This window comes from Meleagris gallopavo, chromosome 5 (genome assembly GCF_905368555.1).
Source record: "Meleagris gallopavo chromosome 5, MGAL_WU_HG_1.1, whole genome shotgun sequence".
Classification (NCBI taxonomy): Eukaryota; Metazoa; Chordata; class Aves; order Galliformes; family Phasianidae; genus Meleagris; species Meleagris gallopavo.
The window spans coordinates 57,873,920-57,894,414 of NC_139408.1; the positions used below are offsets into that span (position 1 = coordinate 57,873,920).

Below are 20,495 nucleotides of genomic sequence, written 5' to 3' on the forward strand. Positions count from 1 at the left end.
GCGGCACATCGTGGCGTTCCGATGGGAAATCCCCGATGGGAGAGCGGCGGGATGCCCTCAGCTTGTCCCCCCGGCAGAGGTGGGGCCGCGTCACTGTGAGAACCCGTGTCCCGCATCCAGCTCGCACCCGTGGGGATGAGCAGATCCCAGAGTTTTGGGGTGATGTCGGGCTGCATCCCGACCCGCTGTCGGCACCCGGAGGGGAACGGCTCGCCTTGGCCGTGGAAAACCATTAAGGCAGCGAGCAGGGCCAGCTGGATGTGCTCCACGGCCTTCTAGCAGCTCCTGGTGCTGAGGGAAGGGCTTCTCTCCGAGATCCCGTGCACCCCAGGATACCCAAGCAACTCCCAGAGGGGCAGCAGACCCGCAGCCCTTCCCCTCTCTGCTCCCCCAATCCTGCAGTGGGGTCGAATTCAGCCTTGTCCCCCCAAGACCCACAGGGGATGATTTGCAGCTGGTGTCCACAGCTGTTTCACGTTTGGCTACTGATGTGTTTTTAAGGAGAAAATTGACTTGGGACCTCAGTCTTAGGCTTTCTAACTCCACAACAGATCCACAACCATTTTCCGAAATGAATGGAAACTGGCAAGTGGAACATTTGGGCACAGCTGGTAGTTCTGCTCTCTGAAAGTCCACTTTTGTTTGTATGATGAATGTTTCACAGGGGAAAATGCCATCGGCTGCAGCTGGCACCAGGATGTCCCCACCTGTGCCTCTGTCTCCTGGCCAGGGATGTCCTGTGTTTAGGGGTCCACGGCCCTCAGGGCCTCTCTGCTGGGGCAGGAGGCTGCCAGGCTTCTCCCATAGTCCTTAGGATGCTAAAAAGGGCTTTTTTTCCACCCCCTTGGCAAAACCAGCACCACTTGGTTGGAAACCCCTACGGATAAAAAAGAGGCAGCTGGAAACAGATGAAGCTGTGCCTTCATCCTGAGAGGGGAGCCCCAGGTGGAGTGTCCTTCCATGCCTCAGTGGGGATGGGGATAGGATGAGGATGAGGATGAGGATGAGGATGAGGATGAGGATGGGATGGAGTTGGGGATGGGATAAGAGGGATGGGGATGAGGATGGGATGGGAATGGGATAGAGTTGGGAACAGGATAAGAGTGATAGAGACAGAGAGAGGAATGGGGATGGGGAGATGGAGATGAGTGTGGAATGGGGATGAAGATGAGGAAGGGATGGAGTTGAGGGTGGAAAATGAGGGATGGGAACAGGATGGTGAATGAGGATGGAGATAAGCTGTGGACAGGGATGGAGATGATCTGCTCACACCCATTTCACATTGTGGGGAAGCAGATACTCATGGTGACTGATCCCTGTAATTGCTTCCACGTGGCTGAGCCCTTGGTGGGGGGTTAGCACTTCCCATAGCCTGGGCATAAAAAAAGATCCAAGCAGCCACTGCCTTGTGCAGAACCAGATGTGCTGAGGCTGGAGGATGCTCTGCAGGAAGGGGCTGGGTCCCATCACATCCACCCAACCTCCCTCTGCCCGACCGGCGCTGCCTGGGGACCGAGGAAGGGGAAGGGGAAGGGCTGGGGAAGGCTGGGCTGGGGGGCTGTGGGGCAGGAAATCCCAGTAATCCCAGTAAATTGAGGCCATGGAGTGTGTGGAGAGGAGGGAGTGGCAGGAAACGCACAGCTCTCCTGGGAAACACAGCTCTGTCCCTGCAGCCACAGCGATGCCACTTGTATGGGATGAACCAGGATCCGGGAGGAAGAACTCTCAGAGCATCTTTCCTCCAGGCCACGCCATGAGCTGCGAGGTCTGCTTTGCCACAACCGTGCCTCTACCCATCGAGATGCCCATTTTTGGGAGCTGCTCTCATTGATTTGGGTCTTGCTGCTTAGAATTGCACTCATTTCATAACAGCCTCAGTGCTCCTGTGCTGCCAGGACCCCCAGCAGCACCAAAAACTCCTATGAACAGCAAGAACCCGCAGCAGCACCAGGACCCCCACCAGCAGCAAGCACCCCTACCAGCACCGGAACAGGTTGCCCAAGGAGGCTGTGGATGCCCCATCCCTGCAGGCATTCAAGGCCAGGCTGGATGTGGCTCTGGGCAGCCTGGGCTGCTGGTTGGCGACCTGCACACAGCAGGGGGTTGGAACTGGGTGAGCACTGTGCTCCTTTCCAACCCAGGCCATTCTAGGATTCTGTGATTCTCTGATCCCCAGCATCACCAGGACCCCCAGCTGTACCAGGACAGCCCTGCCCCCACCCACAGCCCACTCCTGGCTGTCTGCATGCTGGAGGTTTCCACCACATCTCCAGCTGTTCCTCTATGCAGGATGAAGCCCATGTGCTCCAGCTGAGATATCTCATCCCTGGGCACTGAGGGAACACACAGTGACCACAACGGGTTTTAAAATGTATTTTAAGACATAAAGATAGATAAAAGCTTTTTATTTTTTATTTTGTATTACTTCCACCTTTTGGGCTCTCCTTCCTTCCTTCCTTCCTTCCTTCCTCTCTCTGAACACTGAGGCTGCAGCTGCCAGATGAGCACCACAAGGTTATCCCCAGCCCTTATTTGGTCCTGCAAACACCCCACCAGGGGGGTTCCAGATGCTGAGCAGAGCTGACTGGATGACTTTGCACTCAAGATTTGTGCGTGCAGCTATTAGAGGAGGAGAAAATCAGCACGTCAGTGTGGCCGTGCCCTGCCATCCCAGGGAGCGTGCATTGCACTGCAGTGAGAAATGCTGGCTGTTTCTACCCCCCTGGACCCTCTCCTGCAGCTTTGGGATCCTATTCCAGGGCATTCACATCCCAAACCGTGCAGAATGGGGCTGCACACACCCTGGGATGCACCCTTTGGCCATGGCACCCCAAACAGCCCCAAACCAGAGCTGGCAGCCCTCAGGATGTCCCCAAACCCCCAGTCCATCCCAGCACCTCCTTGGGACTCCGAGCCCGTCTGCAGCCCCGCAACCCGCCTCCCTCCGTGCAATGAGCGGCTTCCTGCCTTTGTCTCTCCTCTCTCCGAGCAAATCTGCCTTTAGCCACATTTTCCTGGCTGCGGTGCCACCGCATTGTCCCCGGGCTGCTGTCCCCGAGTGCTGGCAGGGTTCAGTGCAGCCCTGCGTGGGAATGCAGGGAACGGGAAAAGGAGGAGAGGAGAGGAGAGGAGAGGAGAGGAGAGGAGAGGAGAGGAGAGGAGAGGAGAGGAGAGGAGAGGAGAGGAGAGGAGAGGAGAGGAGAGGAGAGGAGAGGAGAGGAGAGGAGAGGAGAGGAGAGGAGAGGAGAGGAGGGGAGAGGAGAGGAGGGGAGGGGAGGGGAGGGGAGGGGAGGGGAGGGGAGGGGAGGGAGGAGGGGAGGGGAGGGGAGGGGAGGGGAGGGGAGGGGAGGGGAGGGGAGAGAAAAAAGAGAAAAAAAGAAAACCAAAAGCAAAAAGTGGGAAAAAAAGAAAAAAGAAAATAAGAGAAAAGGGGAGAAAAAAAGGGAAAAGAGAACATAGAAAGAAGAAAAACGGAAAAAAAGGAAAAAAAAAAAAAAAAAGAGGCAGAGGAAGAAGAGCCGCACCCCGCGGGGCGGTGCCGGTGCTGTGCCTGCGCCCTCGCGGCGCTGCTGCCCCCTGCTGCCCGCGCACGGACACACGGCCATGGGGACACACGGCCACGGAGGCACACGGCCATGGGGACACACGGCCACGGAGGCACACGGCCATGGGGACACACGGCCATGGGGACACACGGCCACGGAGACACACGGCCATGGGGACACACGGCCACGGGGACACACGGCCATGGGGACACACGGCCACGGGGACACACGGCCACATCCACACACTCGGCGTCCCCGACCCCAAACAGCCTATCGGAGCTCCCCCGCCTGGCTCACCCGTGGCTCAGAGAGCAGAGGTGCTGTCACCGAAGCCACGGGGACGCCCGCACTGCTGGGAATTGGGATGGGGGGCAAAGGGACCCCCGGAGCCGCTCCCAGTTTGCACCGTGGGCTCCGGGACGATGCTCGGAGCGTCACCGCAGCGAGGTGAGCTGAAAACGGACAGCGTTCCTGCCCCAAACAAAGAGTATGCGGGGAGCAGAGGGCTGCGTGACGCTCTCGGCTACGGGGCAGCAGTGGGGATGTTTCGTGCTCGCCCCATCCCGGCACTGTTTGCTCAATGCGAGCATCCACCGTGCTGCCAGCACAGCTGCTCAGCGTCCAACCGCTGCCAGAACCCTCCTGGGCAGATGGGCTCTGATTTGGGATATTTGGAGACCGAGAAAACAATCCCAAAGTGGGAGGACGAGAAATCGCCGATAGGGAGAAATGGGAGGTGGATCCCCAGAGCTCCCTTTGGGATGGGCAGGAGGGTCGGTGTGAGTCTTGGAACCAACCCCGACATTCCTCCCGGATGCTCTGAGTTTTTCCAGTTCATTTGGCTTTGGGGTTTTGTGGTGTGCCGCGGTTTTCTTCCGCTTTGAGTTGTTTTCATCCTTTTTTTCCCCCCCCGTTTCTCCACCAGGAATGCAGGGCCACATCGGAAGCGTGACAAAGAGCAGAGCTTCGTCATCGGTGGTGATGGGACTTTCTCAAAACTGTTCCCTCCCCAAACAGCTGCTGTCAGAATGATTGCACCCAAAGAGCTAAAATAAAGCATCTGGCTGCATGCTGCCCTTGGGGAGGGAGATGGTATGAGTCTGTAGTTGTGATAATGGGATGGGATGGGATGGGATGGGATGGGATGGGATGGGATGGGATGGGATGGGATGGGATGGGATGGGAGGGAGGCAACATGATCCCAAAAATCACCTCTCCATCCCAGATCCCCATCGCTGTCATGGTGCTGTGTTCCCATGTCCTTTAGAGTGGTGCCTACTCTGAAAAGCGCTGTGTTACATCAAGGTTTCTCTTCCTCCTCTCTTCCCAAGTGAGAATTTTGTGCTGAGTTTGGCTCTGTCCATCCGGTGGGGAACTTCTCAGCAGTGACAGGGTGACACTTGGGCCACCCAATGATTGTGTTGCTCCTGGTGATGTGCCTGTCATCAGAAGGGACGGCAGTGCTGGGCTGATGCCACCATCCCATAGCCAAGCCAAACACTGACACGTGTCCATCTGCAAGAGCTGAGCACTCCAAGGCTGGGGGACCGGGAGGAAGGGCTGCCACCATAAATCAGTGTTCCACGCTGTATTCTTTCACAAGCCATGCTCTGCACGCTGGATCCTCTGCTCTCTGGATCCTCTGCTCTTCATCCCAGAGGGGCTGATGGCTGAAGGCAGGTCCCAATCCGACGAGGAATGCACCTCCACTCAATGTCAGCACGCAGTGCTCACTCCAGCTCACCACCTCTCCCAGCCCTGCTGTCAGAGTGATGCTTTCCTCTGTTGCACCACAACGGGGGCTGAGAGCAGACGATGCAGATTGGTGCTTATTCACCATCACATGCACACTGAAAGATGTGTGCTGTTGTGGCCAGGAAGCGCTGCTCTGCTCGGATGAGGTGCTGTGGGGTTTCTGCCCTATGGGGTGGCTGCGTGCTGCTGGAGGGGCTGGGTGCCACCATGGGGTCTGAGCAGCGGTACCACCCGATGGCAGCAGGTGGGGTGGGAAAGGTGTGGGTAGGGGTGATGGGGTGAGGGCAGGAGCTGTGCTTACCCCCGTGGAGTGACTGCGCTCAGCCCTACATCCATAACTTCCCGTATTACCCATAACCACCCCTAGGGCTCGGCCGTAACCCACTAGCCATAACGCCCAAGGGACTCAGCTCACGTCCTCCACCCCATAACTCCCCCAGGAGCTCAGCCCCACATCCCTTACCCGTAACCTCCCAGGGACTCTGCTTTCCTCTGCTCTGTAACCCTCCAGGACTCAGCTCTGACACCGTCACCTACAAACCCCTTCCTAAGACTCCCCTCCTGTCTTCCACCTCATCAATCACCCCAGGACTAAGTCGCCCTCACCTGTAATCCCCCAGGAGCACAACCCCTGTCCTCTACCCCATAAACGTCCCAGCAGCTCAGCCCCAATTCTCTACCCAAAACTCCAGCGGGATTCGGCTCTGCCCCAACGCCCCGGGACTCATCTCTGCCCCCTTACCAGCAACCCGCCTAGGATGCAGCCCACGTCCTTTACCCCACAACCCCCCGAGGATCTCAGCCCTGACCCCCCTCACCCCATAACCCCCGCGACTCATCTCTGCCCCCCTACCTACAACCCCTTAGGACTCACCGCCTGCCCTCGACCCCGCCCCCATAAGAGCTCAGCCCTCCGTCCTCCCCAGCCGCAGGGCTCGGCGATCCTCACGCCGCTCCCCCAGCTCGGGATCCTACACCGCAACCCCGGTCCCACCCCCCCACCCCCGGCCGGGTGCCGGCAGCGCCCGCCCCGCTCCGCGTCCCCTCCCGCCGCTCCTCCCGGGGCGTTCCGCGCGGCGGTGCCGCACAGCGGGCGGATGGCGGCCGATGGGTACCGCTGCCGGGAGAGCCGCTTCATCGCCAGCGGGCAGTCGGTGGTGCCCAGCTCGGCTCTGTTCGCCGCCGGCCTGCTGGGCAACGTGCTGGCTTTGCTCCTTTTGGGGCAGCACCGACGGCGCTCCCGTTCCGCCGCCGGCCGCGCTCCGCGGGTCTCCGCCTTCTACGTGCTGGTGAGCGGGCTGGCGGTCACCGACCTGCTGGGCAAGTGTCTGCTCAGCCCCATCGTGCTGGCCGCCTACGCCTACAACCGCAGCCTGAGCGAGCTGGGAGCGGGCGGCCGCGGGGAAAGCGAGCCGGGAGCGCTGTGCCAACTCTTCGCCTTCCTGATGGCGTTCTTCGGGCTGGCCCCCACCCTGCTGCTGCTGGCCATGGCCACCGAGTGCTGGCTGTCGCTGGGCCACCCGTACTTCTACCGGCGGCACGTCACCCGGCGCCGGGGAGCGATGCTGTGCGCGCTGGGCGCGACTCTGTGCGCCCTGTTCTGCGCGCTGCCGCTGCTGGGCTTCGGCGCTCCCATGCAGTACTGCCCCGGGACGTGGTGCTTCATCCGCATGGCGGGCGGCGGGCCGAGCCAGCTCGGCTTCCCCGTGCTGTACGCCAGCGTGCTGGGCGTGCTGGTGTTGGCCATCGCGGCTTGCAACGTGTGCAGCATGCGGCAGCTGTACGGCATGGCCCGCAGGCAGCCCCGGCGCGGAGCGCAGCCCCCCGGCCCGGCAGCGCCGCGCATGGAGGAGCTCGACCACCTGGTGCTGCTGGGGCTCATGACCGCTCTCTTCACCGTCTGCTCGCTGCCGCTCATCGTGAGTACGCTGCGCGTCCCCCTCCCCACCCCCCTCACCTCTCCGGACCCCCCCGCTTCATCGCTTCCATTGACCCGGCGCTGCTGTGCCCCCCCGACGTGAAACCCCGTTCGTCCCGCTTGGGTTCACCCGCCTCCCCCCCCCCCCAGGTTGTCCCCCTCCCTTGGCGCAGTCTCGTCCCCACTTGCTGCAGGGTGACGTCGTGTCCTCGCCCTTTGGCACAGCTCGGTGCCTGGGGTGGGAGGGGGGTCGTGCGGCTGCTTTGCCCCCCAGCAACGCAATGCACAGCTCAGTGTGTCGGGGGGTTCCTTGCTTCACTGCCTCCACTGTCGCCCTGTCCCAGAGGGTTGGGTTGCTGCTTTATCTCCTTGGAATAACTCCCCCATACCATCACTCTGTCTCATTGGTGCCAAGGAGGGGGGGGGGGGGCTCAGCTCGTTGCTTTAATCCCTTTTAATGACCCCCCCCCCATCATCCTCACCCCAGCCCAGCGTTGTCAGCTGGAGTCAGGTCCTTGCTTTAACCCCCTTGGAACGACCCCCCCTATTCCACCATCCCATCCTAGAGTGTCAGGTTATTTGTAGCCCCCCAGCACCACTTCCTGTCCGATGCACTACTTCAGTGCTTTAACTTCTATGGAATAAAACCCCATCGCCTCACCCCTCCACCTCCCCCCCATCCCAGAGGTGCCAAGTTGGGATCAAGTCATAACTTTCACCACTTTGCCATAATCCCCCCCCCCATCACCGCCACCTCGCTTTGGAGGAGGAGGTCAGGTTACCCCGTTGCTACCAAACCCTTTCTGGGCAGTCTAGTCACTGCTTTAGCCCCTTTTTAACAACCCCCCCCATCGTCCTCATCCTGTCCCAGACATGCTGGGGAGATCACCTCATTGCTTTCACCCCTTGAGATACCTCCCCCTGCTTTGTGCATCCCGGGGGGGTCACTGTGTCAGTTCCATCAGTGTCCCCCCCTGCTGCCCCCCAGCCCACCCCATCCCGGAGGCTTTGGGTCCCTTCCAACCACACCTAGGGAAAGCAGTTCCCAAATATTTCCCTTTGTTCTTTCATGGGGTTATGGGTGTCCCGCAGGTGGGGTGGGCCAGGGTGTCCCTAAGATGTCCCCAAGGTGTCCTTGGGATGTCCCCAAGTTATTCCTGAGCTGCCCCCAACGTGTCCACAGGGTGTCCCTGAGTTGTGTCCGAGTTGTCCCCAAGCTGTCCCCGGGATATCCCAAAGCTGTCCTCAGATTGTCCACAGGGTGTCTCCAGAGCGTCCCCAAGCCATCCCCAGTGTGCCCCCAGGTTGTCACCAAACTCTTCTGGGGGTGCCCTCAAACTATCCCCGGAGTGTTCTCAAGTTGTCCCTGAACTGTCCCCAAACTGTCCCCAAATTGTCCCCAGGCTGTCCCCAAATCCCAGGACGGTTCCCACAGCACCGCATCTCTCATAGCTGCTTTACTTTTCCCAGGTCCGTGCCTACATGGGGGCATTCGCCGCCGACTTCAACGAGGACGCCGACCTCAGCGCTCTGCGCTTCCTCTCCGTCAACTCCATTGTGGACCCGTGGGTCTTCATCATCTTCCGCACCTCCGTCTTCCGCCTCTTCGTGCGCCGCCTGTGCCGCCGCCTGGGCTCCCGCCGGGCCACGCTGAAGAGTGCGGGGCCGGGGGGGGATGGGCAGTTCTGTCCCCAGGGATGGCGTGGGCCAAGCACCCCGCAGCTCGTCTTCCCCTGAGCGCAGTGCTGGAGGAGCTGGGGGAGCCAGGAGCGAGCCGTCGGCCTCGGGGACTCAGGGGTGACAGCGCCCGGATGGTGACGGAGAGCGGGCAGCGCTGCGCCCCATCCCCGGGATGGGAACCCTGGGGGGTGCCTGGAGAACTGTGAATGCTGCCGTGCAGCAGCGCTTTGTGAGGTGTGGGCAGCACCCGGCGCTGGGGAAGCGTGCAGGTGTCGTTGGCGTGTGGCTTTGGGGCTGTGCTGTGCCATGGGGCAGTGCCATGGGGACGTGCTGGGAGGAGGGATGTGTGCCACTCTGTGTGGAATAAAAGTAGTTTGGAGCCTGGTGCCATCACCTCGTGCCTATGGTTATCCCTGGGAGCTGCCCTAGGGTGTCCCCAAGCTGTACCCAAGGTGTCCCCAAGATGTACCCAGGGTGTACCCAGAGTGTTCCTAAGGGATACCCATGGCGTCCCCAAGATGCCCCTGAGATGTCTCATAGCTGTCCCCAAGTCATACACAAGCTGTCCCCAGGATGTCCCCAAGCTGTACCCAGGGTACCCCCAGGGTGTCCCCAAGATATCCCCGAGCTGCTCCTGAGCTGTTCCCAAACTGTCCCCAGGCCATCCCCATGGAGTCGCAGGGATCAGGATGGGTGCACCATCCCGGCCCCACCTGAGCTCAGGGCTCAAGGTCCCCCCAGCACTGATGCTGTGTTTGTGCCACTCAGACGGTGCCCACAGCAATGATCCGAACCCACTGTTTATGATCAGCCCGTTAATAAGAGCAGCTATGGAGAGAAAAAGCAGAGCCTTGGATGGATCACTCGGCGCTGCAGCACGCGAGCAAACCATCATCCCATGAGAGCCCCATTTCCCCTCTGGGTGCTGCCTCCAGTGACAAATTTAGGACAAAAGATGACGGCGGCCACCATCCCCATCCACACGACGTCCTTGGAGCAGACGGAGCCGTACTTCTTCCTGTGTTTATCCAGCCCTTTAAGGTGCAGCCGTGCCCCGCCAGCTCTGCACAGTGTTTACTTTTGTTGTCAAACCGATATTGCATTTGGAAGAAGAAACCCGTGTGAACGCGGCACGGTGCGGCTGGAGGTGACCTGTTGCGGTGCTGCCATGGTCACCGTGTCCCCGCTGTCCCCATCCATCCCCACCCACCCTTCTGCCCCACGGCTGAGCCTGTTCTATCTCTCCCAGCTCACGCCATCCAGGCAGGGCGCTGCCAAAGCTCATTTCCCAGCACTGCTCTCTGTCCGTGTCCCGTTCCATTGCCTGGGCGCATTTTTCAGCCACTCCCCACGTGCCTGGGCGGGCTGCAGCGCGCAACGCACGGCCCCAGAGTTTCTGTGGGATTCCTGCAGTGCTCCGACAAGCCCGAGGCTTTCCTCCAAGTGGGACAGCCCTGCGAGGCTGCTCCCAGGGAAAGCCATGCCAGCAGCCCCAGGGAAGACGTGCTCCTTGTTATCCCGGAGATAAACATGGAAGTGGGAGGAGGAAAACAAACACTTCCCAAGAAACGGACGGGCTGTACCACCAAGTGGTGCATTCCTGCTGTGGAGCTCAGGAAAAACAAACCAACAAACCCAGCGATTTTCCTGTGATTGCAAAAATATCCCATCAGAGGCAACCGCTGGTCAAGAAGCCCGAAGTCCACGTGGGTATTTAAGGCTCCATTAGCGCAAGGAAAACGAGCTCCAGGAGTTGCCAGGCTGTGATACGGAGCAGCAGTGGGAAGGTGGGAGCAGCCCCTGTGGGAACACTGCTGCTCGTAATGCTTTGCCCCATGGGTTGGCACCGTTCGCCCAGCATTTACCATCTGGTTTTTGAGGTCCTTTGAGGTTCCTGTTCATCTAGGAAGAGCAGAGCTGAGTTGGACTCAATGATCTGTAGGGTTCTGCTGGGGAACCGAACCAAACCGGCGCATCGGAAGTGAAGGTGCTGTCACAAACCGCAGCTCACCCAGCACTGGAGTTTGCCTTCAGCATATTTCCTTGACGAAGTTCCTGTTACCAAAGGGAACTCAAAAAACACAGCAATGAAGATGCGTGTGGCAGAAAGCGGCGTGCCCACGGGAAGCTGGTTGGCACCACTGAATATTGTTGGGTTTCGGGGACCAACGGGCACCGGGGTGACCGCTGGGCTATGGATAAGAGGTGTGCCTGAGCCCTGCTTGGGCTGGATCCATGGTTGGATCAGAGCGTGGTTGGGTTGGAAGGGACCTCACAGCCCCCCAGCCCCACCTCTGCCATGGGCTGGGTGCTCACCACCAGATCAGGCTGCCCAGGGCTCCATCCAGCCCAAGCCATCATAGAACGGATTGAGTTGGAAGGGACCTTAAAGGTTGTCTGTTTCCATCCTGAGGTGCGGAGAGGTTGGGCTGTTCCCCACGGGATCCCTCCAGCAGTGCCCAGCCCAATCCTGGCTTCTTTTTTTTTTTTCACTCAGGACTTGCGTGGGCTTTGGCGCCTGCAGCACCCACACAGTTTGGGGCTGTGGGGTCCCATCTCCGCAGCTGGGACTCCCCCACAGACTGCCCCACACCTTGGGCTGGCACTGGGGCTTGGTGTCTGCCTGGGGCTCCTCAATCAGCTCTGCTACTCAGCGTGCACTGAGGTTCCTGCTGTGAGCCTGGGATTCCCAAATCAGCACTGGGGCTCATGGTGAACCGAGGGCTCCCAGATTATCACTGGGGCTCCTGAATCAGCATTAGATCTCACTGTGCATCTGGGCTCCTGCAGATACCAGAAGTGGAGCTTGCTGTCAGCCTGGGGCTGCTACGTCAGCACTGGGACTCGTTATGAGCCCAGGGTTCCCAAATCAGCCCTGGGTGCTCTGTGTGTTGGGATTCCCAACTCAGCACTGTGGCTCACCATGTTCCGAGGCTCCCACTCGCTGCGCTCCCACTGTGCGTTGTGGCTCCCAAATCAACATCTGGGTACATCAGGGCTCCTGAATCTCCACTGGGGCTCACCATGAGCACTGGACTCAGGGTGCACTGGGGATCCTTCAGTGACACCACAATTGGGGCTCACCATGAGCCCAGGGCTCCCAAACTGGCACCAGGATGTAGCGTGCACCAAGGTTCCCACATCAGCATCAGTGCACGCTGTGCCTCGAGGCTCCAAAATCCACGCTGAGTGGTATCATGGCTCCCAGATCAGCATCACGACATGGCTCCCAAATCAGCATCACGTCACGGCTCCTAAATCAGCACTGGGGCTCCCACACCGGCACCAGCACTGGGAATCGCAGCGAGCCTGGGCTCCTAAATGAGCGCAGGGGCTCCCTTTGAGCCCGAGGTTCCCAGATCCGCATTAGGGCTCGCCATGCCCCGTACCCCCGGATATCCCCGGGACTCTCCGGCAGCAGAGGACCCACGCTCAGCTCCGGGACGCGCGGCGCGTCGGGGCTCCCAGCCCGGCAGCGGGACGCGCCGTGCGGCGTGGCTCCCCGACCAGCGCCGGGTGTCTCCGCGCCCCCACGCTCCCATCACCGGAGCCCCGGGCCGCCCCTCCCGCCCCGCACACCCCTTCCCCGCCGGCCCCGGTTGCGCGGACCCCCTGGAGCCGCGGCCCGGCCCCGGGGCGGAGCGGGGCGGGGCGTTGCGGGCGGCGGGCGGGCGGCCGCGGCATTCGGGCGGCGGCGGAGGGATGAACGGGACGGGCCGGGAGCCGTGCGGGCACGGAGAGGCGCTGGCGGCCGGAGCTCGGCCGCTGGTCAGCGCGCTGATGTTCTCCGCGGGGCTGCTGGGCAACCTGCTGGCCCTGGGGCTGCTGCTGCGCTGCCGCCGCCCGCCCCGCGCCCGCCCGCCGTCCCTGTTCCACGTCCTGGTGCTGGCCCTGGTGGTCACCGACCTGCTGGGCACCTGCTCCGTCAGCCCCTTCGTGCTGGCCTCCTACCACCGCAACCTGACGCTGAACGCCCTGGGGCGGGGAGGGCACATCTGCCTCTACTTCGGCTTCGCCATGAGTTTCTTCGGCCTCGCCACCATGCTCGTCCTCTTCGCCATGGCGCTGGAGCGCTGCCTGGCCCTGGGGCGGCCCTACTTCTACGAGCGCTTCCTCAGCCCCCGCGCCGGCCTGGTGGCCCTCCCGGCCATCTACACCTTCTCGGCAGCCTTCTGCTCCTTGCCTCTGCTGGGCTTCGGGCGCTACGTGCAGTACTGCCCCGGCACCTGGTGCTTCATCCAGATGCGCGTGGACGACGGTCGGCACAAGGCGGCCGGTTTGCACGTCACCTTCTCGTTGCTTTACGCCACTTTACTCCTCTTCCTCATCCTCTCGGTGCTGCTGTGTAACCTCAGTGTCATCGCCAACCTGGCCCGCATGCATCGCCGCGGGCAGAGGACGCGCCGGCTGGCCACGCTCGAGCAGCCGCGAGTGGTGGGGGGCTGCGGCCGCCGCATCTTCTCCATGGCCGAGGAGATCGACCACCTCCTGCTCCTCGCCATCATGACCATCACCTTCGTCATCTGCTCCTTGCCCTTCACGGTGAGTGCCGCCGCCTCTCCCCGTTTCCTAGAGTCACAGACTCATAGACTCGTAGAATCGCGGAATTGTAGAACGGTTGGGTTGGAAGGGACTTTAAAGATGATCCATTTCCAAGCCCTGCCGTGGGCTCAGTGCCCCCCAGCTCAGGCTGCCCAGGGCCCATCCACAGCCTCGGGCATCTCCGAGGATGGGGCACCCACAGCGCTCTAGGTGATGCTCCATGCTGCTGCCCGAAATTTAAGGGCTGAGATCAACGTGATTTTTCTCCCAAATTTTGGGAGACCCCAAACTCTTGGGAATCGAAACAAAGGATTCCCAGCACCAGCAGTGGGATGAGCGGATGGCAGCAGTGCCCTCCCACCCTGCAGAGGCACGCCGGTGTCTCTTGGACCAAATGGTTCCCAAGCCCAAGGGCTGGGCACTCATTGTGGCAGATCAAGGAGCCGGTTGTGGGAAGATAGGGTAGGGATTGGGTTGGGGATGGGGATGGGGAAGAGGTTGGGGTTGGGGACGAGGTTGGGGATGGGGATGGGAATGGGGTTGGGGTTAAGGATGCGGATGAGGAAAACATCTCTGTGCTGGTCTGGATGAGGATCTCACGTAACACAGCTGCATAAGCAAACCCTGCACCACTCTCCCCCCTCTTGGGGCTGCTTTCAGCTCCCCCATGCTGTTTCCCCAGTAGCACCGCATTCTCCTCATCCCCTCCAGCACCCACCTGTGTGAGCCCACGGCTGCAGGAGAAGATTTTGCCATTGTTTTTTCCCATTAGGAGCGAGCCCCGCTAGGGTTAGGCGTGCTGCCAGCACTAATTTTGTGCTCGTGGGCTCAGGCGGACGCTACCTTCCCTTTGCACTCACAGAAGGAAGAGTCCCGGGGGAAGATAATGTAACCGCAGCCTGCAGCCCAGCCAGACTGTCTGGATTTTAAGAGAGAGAAAAGACAAAACAGTGATGGCCGGGAGCTCGCCAGCATCCCAGGATCCAGACTCAACATCCTGAGATCTCCCATCAACGGGCCCACGCACTCCATTGGGTTGGGATGCTGCAGTCTTCAGGGAGTGGGACCCCGTGGTCTGCTTAGGGTCGGTGGGTGGGAAAGTGTGGCCAAAGAGGATCCCATGGCAGATGCCAGCCGTGCCCAAAAATGCGGCGGCTTTTCCTTTCCCACTGCCCGGCCCGCATGGGTTTCATTGAGGCTGCCTTTTGGCAGCTTCTCAAACCAAGCAAAGTGACACTTTCTCTTTTCAGCCACCCCTCTAATGGGCTGCCCTGACATGTGAACCTTGAGGTGACTGTACCACAGAGCCATCAAACCTTCCTCCCAAAAAGCCCCAAGCCTGGCGGCACCGTGGGGGCACCGTCCCCATGTGGTACCCCATGGATCTGACCCACAGGAGGGATGCTCACACCCCACAGCCCTGAGCATCCAAGCATCCCTCGTGTTCTGGAATGAGGGGGAGGCGACGGCCCCATGTGAGTAAGGCGTGCTGAGTCACCCTTCCAGGAAGCCCCATAAGCTGCTATGAGTCGGCACATGTCAGGGTGCACCGCCGGGGCGGACACACACCCTGGGACCTCTCCGTCCCGTGCCTTCAGCATGCTCAGTGAGATTTGTCCACTGCTCACCGCTTCCTTGAGCAGCCATTGGGTTAATTGCGTTAGGGCTGAACGAAGCATGCGAAAATGAGAGCGCGGACCTGGCTCTCATTAGCAGGAAATTCGTTTAAGCCAGTGGAAGCAGACCATATGCTGTGACAACACTCATTTCCCCGTCACCGCTTGAGAAGCACCACCACCTGCCTGCCAGCCTCCTGGCCCACCGAGCCCCTGTCACTTTCCCCCGTTGCCTTTTGCAGATCTGTGCCTACGTCAATAAGTTCAGCCAGAGCGAGAACCACGACTGGGACCTGCTGGCACTGCGCTTCCTCTCCATCAACCCCATCATTGATCCCTGGGTCTTCGCCATCCTGCGGCCGCCGGTGCTGCGGGTGCTGCGCTCCGTGCTGTGCTGCCAGCTGTCCCCATGCAGACAGGATGCGCAGTGCTCGACCCCTGCAAAAACAAAGCTGGAGCCCGGCGGGCAGTAGGTGCAGAAGGAAGCAGCCAACAGGCTGGGCTCACTTTGGGTGGGCTCTGTTTCATGGCTTCAAAAGGGACGTCGCTGCCGTAAGGTGGGACGGGGCTGCAGTCGGTGCCACGCCAAGCCAACGTGGGTGGAAGTGATGCTGGTGGGATGGGACTGGAACATCAGGCATCGCTAACACCCTGGGGTGGGGCGAGTCGTGCCCCATGGAGGGCTGTGGTGGGGATGCCGTTGAGGATCTCCATCTCAGGATGGTGGAGAGGTGTGGGCACAGGTGTGGGTCCACCACCAACACCCAGCTCAGCAGGGTTGGGCAGGAGAGGAGCTGGCAGAGGGAGAAGGTTGGCTCCACTTCTTCCTTTCCCCTCTGTCCTCTGCCCAAGGGAATGCAGTGTATCAGTTGTGGCTCTGTGTGTCTGTGTCTGTTTGTCCTCCTCCTGGCGATGTCAGGCTCTGCATGGTGGCGGCCCAGCATCGATGGCCGCTGTGGCCACGTGGCCTCTCCCAGATTCCCTTTTTGCAAAGAACTTTTCTTGTCCCTGTTTTACCATGCCCAGGGCTTTGGGTTTGGGGTTGGCGTGGAAGAGAAGGTCTCATCCCCACAGTCCTTCCCGTGGGGACTTGCCCGGTGGCACTCGTCCCAGTGTCCCCACCACCACTGGGATGCTGCAGTGTCCCACCAAAGCGATGTCTTCGTGCTATTGCAGATGGCGTGGCCTTTCTGTTGGAGAGCTCTGCCCCAGAAAAGCCCTAACGGGCAGAGATGTGGAGCTCTCCTATATGGCATCAGTGTAAAACCCCTGTGTAATAAATGTCACTGGAAGGAGCTGTGTGTGGTTTTGTGCCGAGGAAATCGCTCTGCTCGTGGCATTACAGGTCAAGAGAGCAACCTGTGAAGCATGATAGAACGTAAGAGCAACCCACATAGCATCATAGATGTGAGGGTATCCCATGCATCACGGATGGTGAGAGCAATCCAAGCCTCGGAGAGGGGTGGGGAACCTCAGCTCATCCCCAGGCTGCAGAAAGATCCTCACCTCAGGGGCTGTGCAGAAATGGAAACCCCAAAACCGCTGTGCCTAAAACCAGGGGCAGGGCACCTACCTGTTTTAACAACAAAAATAGGGGAAAAAAAAACCCAACCTCTAAAAAAAGGGCAGAATTTATGTCACTCCTGTCAGCCAGCCAACATCCACAGGAAGTTTACTGGCCTCCGAAACGCGTGTGGGCAGATGTCAGCATGGGATGCGATTGCTCAAGCCCCGCCGACGGCTTTCTGGCAATCCTGCAGCCCAGGGATGGCTGCAGGGCTGGGGTGGGTTCTGGAGAAGGCTGCTCCGCATCACCCACCTCACTTCTTCGCATGCAGCTGTGGCACAGCAGTTTCTGGGCCTTTTATGTTGCAGAGAGCGCTTGAAAATGAGCCAAAACACACGTTGGGAACAGCCAGGAGCTCTTCTGCTTTATTTGGTGGTGACACGGTGGCTCACGGTGGAATTTCGGGACAAGTTGCCTAATCCTAAACCAGCAGGAAAGGCTGCCTGGCATGCAAAGAATGGAAAAACCCCACTGGGAATAGAGGGGCCACATCCCACTGAGGCATGTGGTGGTGAGGGGAGCAACTGGGGCCATCCATAGGGATGGAGTGGGGTGGGATGGGATGGGATGGGATGGATGGGATGGGATGGGATGAGGTGGGATGGGATGGAATTGGATGGGACGGGATGGGATGGGATGGAAGGGGATGGGATGGGATGGGATGGGATGGGATGGGATGGGATGGGATGGGATGGGATGGGATGGGATGGAATTGGATAGGACGGGATGGGACGGGATGGGACGGGATGGAAGGGGACGGAAGGGACAGCTCCATGCATACCACGAGCTCCAGCCACCAGCGTAGCTGCCGACCACTAATTGCTGCTTATATGCTGTTGGGGAGCTTTCTGGCTCCTCAGTGGGATACGTAGGGCTGGGGAAAACCTCCCAGTGCCCATCCTGCTGCATCCACTTGGCCACATCTCAGTGCTGTTCCCAGCCTCAGCCACCCCTGGCTGCTGCTGCAGTCAAAGCAGCAGCTGGTCCAGCTCCTTCTATCAGACCAGAAAAGACCTCAGTGAGAGCTCTGCAAGGCCATAATTAACTGCATCCTGAGCCACGAGCCTGCACAAAACGTCGCTTTTATTAGCGTCAAGCAGGAGCTATTAGAATACCCAAATTAATTCAACCTTCGTCAACTCGATCAGCATCTGCTCTGCTGAAATATGACGCACCTGAGTGTCGTGCTGTTATCCGTGGCCTTCCCTCAAGGGTTTCTTATCTCTGTCCCTCTTATTTGCTCCTTCTCTCCTGGTTTTGGGCTCGTTTTGGAACATTTCTGGGCAGGGTTGTGAGGATGCCATAGGATGACAGCACAGGTTGGGTTAGAAGTGACCACCCAGCCCCCAGCCCAACCCATGGGCTGGCTGCCCCCCACCAGCTCAAGCTGCCCAGGGCCCCACCTGTAATCTATGAGTGATATATACGTATCATTTATTGATAAATATATACAAGATAATGCTATCCCATTATGTATACATTTAACATTTTGGATTTTTGGTAGAGGGTGAAGCCTCTCCCACTCCCCACTTCATGTTGGCTGCTCAGGGACTTTCAGGTTCTTTGTCCCAGCCCATACCTGGCCACAGCTCCTGGAGCTGATGCATGGGGGAGGAATGTGGGAGGGAGGGGCTCGGCTCCATGCCTGGCTCCACCCTCCTGCAGCCACAGCTGGGGGAAACTGGGGAAGGGATGGGTGCTGGAACTGGCATTGGATCCTGTGGGGGGAGGGCTCCTGTCCTGGCCCAGATTGTAGAATGATAGAATCATTAAGGCTGGAGAATACCTCTAATTAGGATCCCCAAGCCCAGCCCAGCACCACCATACCCTCTGCCCACATTCCTCAGTGCCACAGATACACTTCTCTTGAGCACCTCCAGGGACAGTGAGCCCACCACTCCCTGGGCAGCTGTGCCACTGCCTGACCACTCCTTTGGAGAAGAAATTCTGGCCCTCCCCTGATACAACTTGAGTCCATCATCTCTCATCCTATAGCTGTTACCCGTGAGCAGAGGCCAGCAGCATCCAAGCACAAAGGCACGTACATGGGGAGGGATGGGGACATCGTGTCTGCATGGAGAGCACCCGGGGGACACTCCATGATGGGAATCGTTGGGATGCCCAGTGAGTATGGAAGAACTGGGGAGCGTGAGGATGAGCTGAAAACACCATGGGACATTTGTACAGACCCAGAAAGAACTGAGAGCCAAAAATAAAGCTACCAGCACAAGGGTGAGCCCTAAAATGTTCCTATTTGTTTGCTCTGGGGATGTGTGCATGCGGCGGGTCTGCACGGCTTCGGCACGTTCCCGTGGAGAGAATCCTCACCCTTTAAGAGCATCCAGATGATGAATGTGATAATATGATTTCTCCACCGCCTTTCTTTGTATCACAAATGGAGATAAACGGCTCTTCTTCAGATGGGAAAACCCAATGGTGAGAGCCATCCCAGTTGGGCATGCATTGCGGATGCTTTGGTGCCCACGTGGTGAGCAGCCTAAAATCACCAATGGGTTTCCCCTGCACCCACTGGGCTGCCGGCAGTGGGAAGGGAAGCAGACATTTCAGCACGGCTCTCACGTGCCCAGCTGCTTTTTTTAAGTGGATTTCTCTGAATCGTGGAAACATCCGCATCCACCCGAGCGATGTGGTCCACGGGGAAATGCTGCAGATCTGTCAGCACCGCCGCGGTTCCCAAAGAATCCGAGTCTTCAGAAACAAGAGCCTCAACAGTGTCAAACTAATGTCAAGCATCTGGCTCTGGAAAGACTATAAAAGTTACAAGCCATGGCTGAGCGTGACCTATTGCTCGCTGTCCTGCTTGCACGCTACAGTCTCTCCTGCAAACCCCTTTCATTGGGCTTTTACCCCTGTTATAGCATCCTCAGGAGCAGGGCTGATGGGTGAGGGAGAGCAAAGGTCCTGGGATTTCATAGCCGGTCACGTGCAGCCCAAATAGAGCTATGGCAGACCATAAATCTGAGCACAGCTCGGGTGCAGAGAGCAGCCCCCGCCCGCCCTGCTGGTGCTGTGGTTCAGCTGCAGGAGCTGCCAGCTCGTGGCTGAAAGAAAAACTCCTGAAAAGTGAAGGAAGTTTGTTTCTCTGCTCTGTGAGACGGGTCTTGCAGCGGTCAACACACCAAGCCACAGTGTGCAGAGATGGAAAAGAGCTTGGAGAAAAGAAGGCTCTGGGGAGAACTCGTTGTGGCCTTCCAGTATTTGAAGGGAGCGTATGAACAGGAGGGGAACGGCTGTTTGTGAGGGTGGATGGTGACAGGACAAGGGGGATGGTTTTAAAGTGAGACAGGGGAGGTTTGGGTTGGATATGAGGAGGAAGTTTTTCCCCCAGAGGGTGGTGAGGCACTGGAACAGGTTGCCCAAGGAGGCTGTGGATGCCCCATCCCTGCAGGCATTCAAGGCCAGGCTGGATGTGGCTCTGGGCAGCCTGGGCTGCTGGTTGGTGACCTGCACACAGCAGGGGGTTGGGACTGGGTGAGCACTGTGGGCCTTTGCAACCCAGGCTGTTCGAGGATTCTGTGATTCCTGTGTCCCAGAGCAAGGATGCTGAGCAAGATTGAAGGAGATTAGCAGGGCTCTGCTTTTCTTCCCACTCTCATGGCCCTCCTGCAGCCTCCATCCATTTGGTAAAGCCCAGAGGAATGACAAAGGCTGAGGCTCTTCCTGATGCAGCCACTGATGCAGATGCCACTGGTGTGCATGGAGAGGCTCCTGCTGCAGGCACAGAGCTCTCTGAGCCCAAGGGTGCTGTATGGAGAGGAGCCCGGCTGAGCCCTGCACCATCCCTGTCCCTTCCCCATCCCCATTTCTGTCCTTATACCTATTTTATCCCCTACTGTATCCTTGTCCTCATC

The 20,495-nt window shown here is 59.2% G+C and overlaps 2 protein-coding genes and 1 long non-coding RNA gene across 4 annotated transcripts; 2 read left to right on the forward strand and 1 right to left on the reverse strand.

Annotated features, from left to right (window-relative positions):
- Positions 1-2,374: 2,374 nt before the first annotated feature.
- On the reverse strand, positions 2,375-6,112 carry LOC146544380 (uncharacterized). Its single transcript, XR_014883819.1, has 2 exons — positions 3,843-6,112; positions 2,375-2,619 (listed from the first exon to the last, which is right to left on the reverse strand). It is a non-coding gene; the product is annotated as an uncharacterized LOC146544380 (long non-coding RNA).
- Positions 6,113-6,313: 201 nt separating this feature from the next.
- Positions 6,314-9,291, forward strand: LOC104916951 (prostaglandin D2 receptor). Its single transcript, XM_085225954.1, has 2 exons — positions 6,314-7,219; positions 8,689-9,291. The coding sequence occupies exons 1-2, from the start codon at positions 6,398-6,400 to the stop codon at positions 8,953-8,955; spliced, it is 1,089 nt and encodes a 362-aa protein (XP_085082080.1). The 5' UTR covers positions 6,314-6,397; the 3' UTR covers positions 8,956-9,291.
- A 2,392-nt stretch (positions 9,292-11,683) lies between these two features.
- On the forward strand, positions 11,684-16,351 carry PTGER2 (prostaglandin E receptor 2). Of its 2 annotated transcripts, none has more exons than XM_085225953.1 (2): positions 11,684-13,440; positions 14,303-15,292. In XM_085225953.1, exons 1-2 carry the CDS (start codon positions 12,220-12,222, stop codon positions 14,330-14,332), a joined length of 1,251 nt encoding a protein of 416 aa, XP_085082079.1. In that variant the 5' UTR covers positions 11,684-12,219; the 3' UTR covers positions 14,333-15,292. The 2 variants fall into 2 exon arrangements, with proteins under 2 accessions (XP_085082079.1, XP_010710487.2); XM_010712185.4 differs by lacking the exon at positions 14,303-15,292 and adding an exon at positions 15,299-16,351 and having other exon boundaries at positions 11,708-13,440.
- The last annotated feature ends 4,144 nt before the right edge of the window (positions 16,352-20,495 follow it).

Bases quoted from the DNA above. Each gene is read 5' to 3' on its own strand.
- LOC104916951 (XM_085225954.1), top strand. From the start codon at position 6,398: ATGGCGGCCGATGGGTACCGCTGCCGGGAGAGCCGCTTCATCGCCAGC. The intron at 7,220-8,688 runs GTGAGTACGCTG...TACTTTTCCCAG, and splicing joins TCTGCTCGCTGCCGCTCATC to GTCCGTGCCTACATGGGGGC.
- PTGER2 (XM_010712185.4), top strand. From the start codon at position 12,220: ATGAGCGCAGGGGCTCCCTTTGAGCCCGAGGTTCCCAGATCCGCATTA. The intron at 13,441-15,298 runs GTGAGTGCCGCC...TGCCTTTTGCAG, and splicing joins TCTGCTCCTTGCCCTTCACG to ATCTGTGCCTACGTCAATAA.